At 60.6% G+C, this 2,294-nt stretch overlaps 2 protein-coding genes across 3 annotated transcripts in view; one reads left to right on the plus strand and one right to left on the minus strand.

The window, feature by feature from the left end:
• Positions 1–363, minus strand: part of GEMIN7 (gem nuclear organelle associated protein 7) — a 12,679-nt gene extending 12,316 nt beyond the window's left edge. For both annotated transcript variants that reach the window (XM_077747416.1, XM_077747415.1), the window contains exon 1: positions 212–363. The gene's annotated coding sequence lies outside the window, so the exon portion shown is untranslated. The remainder of the gene's footprint in view (positions 1–211) is intronic.
• The window catches only part of ZNF296 (zinc finger protein 296), a 3,212-nt gene that overhangs the window by 381 nt on the left and 537 nt on the right, over positions 1–2,294 (plus strand). Inside the window, exons 2-3 of the mRNA XM_077747213.1 lie at positions 79–321; positions 1,955–2,288. Coding sequence (XP_077603339.1) covers positions 79–321; positions 1,955–2,288 — 577 coding nt within the window. The remainder of the gene's footprint in view (positions 1–78; positions 322–1,954; positions 2,289–2,294) is intronic.

A 2,294-nucleotide genomic window follows, 5' to 3' on the forward strand; every position in this document is an offset into this window, starting at 1 on the left:
AGGCCCTCTGGGCACCGGGCACCGAACCCCGACCCCCGGCCCTGCCTTATTTCCCTTGCCTGGTCCTGGCCTCCAGCCCCCATTCTGACCTTCGGGGTTTCCCTCTCCCTCAGAACCCCCAGCCCCCATCCGGGCCCCACCCGACGCTCACCACCCGCTTCCTCCCAGCAGACCGCCAGCCCTGGACCGACAAACACCCAGATCTGTTGACCTGCGGCCGCTGCCTGCAGACTTTTCCCTTGGAGGCCATCACTGCTTTCATGGACCACAAAAAGCTGGACTGTCAGCTTTTCAGAGGCCCCAGCCCCGGCCAGGGCTCAGGTGAGTCAAGCCGGGATGCAGTCCCCCTCTCAAGTTCAAGGGCCTGGCTTCCTGTGGGAGAAGGGGCTGAACTGGACAGGCGGGGCAGTGAGCACTACTTCCCCTTTCTCGCTCCCCATCGGGTGCAGCCTGGGCGTGGCCAGGGCCTGCCCTGTCCTGGGGCNGCCCATAGGGTGTGGCCAGCCCCTGAAGACTGGTCTGGGGATTTGCCACACACACACCCCCAATCTGGTTTCACTTCTCCTTCCCCTTGGCCAGAAATAACTGGCCAGGTGGCTGGACCAGTGTGGCAGTAGAGGGACCTCTGGGGAGGGCAGCCGCCTGGGGGAGGGGAGGCTGAGACCAGCTCCAAGCGCCTGTGGCCACCCCCTCCCACCTCTTTATTACTACTGCTGGTTGAGGTGCTGGGGCATTTGCCCGGAGCCCAGGAAGGGGCTTCTGGCTTCCCTCTCTGATGGAATCTCCCAGCCCTGCCCGCCGGGAAGCCCCTGGTTTGGGCCAGGTCCTGGGTGGCTGGACACCTGGGTTCCTGCTCTTCAAAGGGAATGAAAGCCTTAACGTGGTTCTAGAGTCCCAGGAAGCTTTTGGTCGTCACAGGCTGTGGGGCTCCTCTAAACCTACACATTTCCATCCCCTGGCCCTTGTGNTGGAGTCCCTGGAACACTCCCAGGTGCTTGGACTCGGTGGAGTGTGGGCACCCCAGCCACGTGGGTGTAGTTCATGTTTACTGAGGGTTTACATGGGCCGAGACTCTCAGTTCTTCTTCATTCAACGTCACAACACCCCTAAAAGGTTAGTCTCTGTGTTCTAACAAATGAGAGCTGAGAGCCCAAGAGGAGCGGTTCTTGGCCAAGGTCACACGGCTAGGGAGCCTAAGAACTAGGTGGGAGTCAGGCCAGGCTGACGCTTTCCAGCCCCCATCTGTGCTCCTGACCCTGGCATTGCGTTAGGAAAGCCACCCCATCCGAGACTGTCGAGAACTTGAAAAGTAAAGTACTTTACTGATAGTACTCAGAGGGTCTAGAGAAAACAGCCAATTTAGAGGGCTCTTAATTCGGGGTCCACGCAGAGGGAGGGGGACCTAACTCACCCCGCCAGGCTCTAGGTGGCTGCATCTGCACCCCCCTCCGTCCCCTCTTCTGTAAGACAGGGAATAGGAGACCTTGCATGGAACCCATGAACTTGGGGCCCGGGCACAGAAACCCGCTCGGTAATCAAAAGCTGTATTAAGCAAATTTTTTTTTTTTTTTTTTAATTCATCTCCCACTCTCCAGGTTTCTGGGTTGAAACCCCAACTCCACCCTTCCAGGCTTGTGAGCTTGGGGAAAAGGCTTTGCCCCTTCTCCCTTCCTGATTCCCCAGTATAGAAGAGCCCTCCCCGCCCCCACCCATCACCCTGCTTTAACTTTTCTTGTGAGGACTTTCAAACACAAAAAGAACCCTCAGGAATTCATCGTCCACTTGGCAGGTTTGGCCCGCCTGCCTCGGAGCATCAACTTGGGGGAGGGGGGGGGTCTTCTCAGCCCCTGGAATGGAGCCTTTCCCGCGGAAGGTGCCCAGCTGGCAGGTGTGGGTGGCGACCGTCGCTTCTGTCCACCTCTCTAACAGCAGGCCCTTCCTTCTCCCGTTGCAGAACGCAGGGAGCCCACGGCCTTGGGCTGCCTCCGCTGCGGAAGACAGTTCTCGGGGGCCTGGAAGCTGCTGCGCCACGCCCAGTGGGACCACGGGCTGTCCATCTACCAGACGGAACCTGAGGCCCCGGAGAGCCCGCTGCTGGGCCTGGCGGAGGTGGCCGCTGCCGTGGCGGCCGTGGTGGAGCCAGAAGCTGAGGCCCGGGGCCCGCGGGTGAGTGTCCCCGCCCGGCGGAGCCCCACCTGCCCAGTGTGCGCCAAGACCCTCAGCTCCTTCAGCAATCTCAAAGTGCACATGCGCTCACACACGGGCGAGCGGCCCTACGCCTGCGACCAGTGTCC

The sequence above is a fragment of the Crocuta crocuta genome, unplaced genomic scaffold (assembly GCF_008692635.1).
Source record: "Crocuta crocuta isolate KB4526 unplaced genomic scaffold, BGI_CrCroc_1.0 scaffold334, whole genome shotgun sequence".
Lineage (NCBI taxonomy): Eukaryota > Metazoa > Chordata > Mammalia > Carnivora > Hyaenidae > Crocuta > Crocuta crocuta.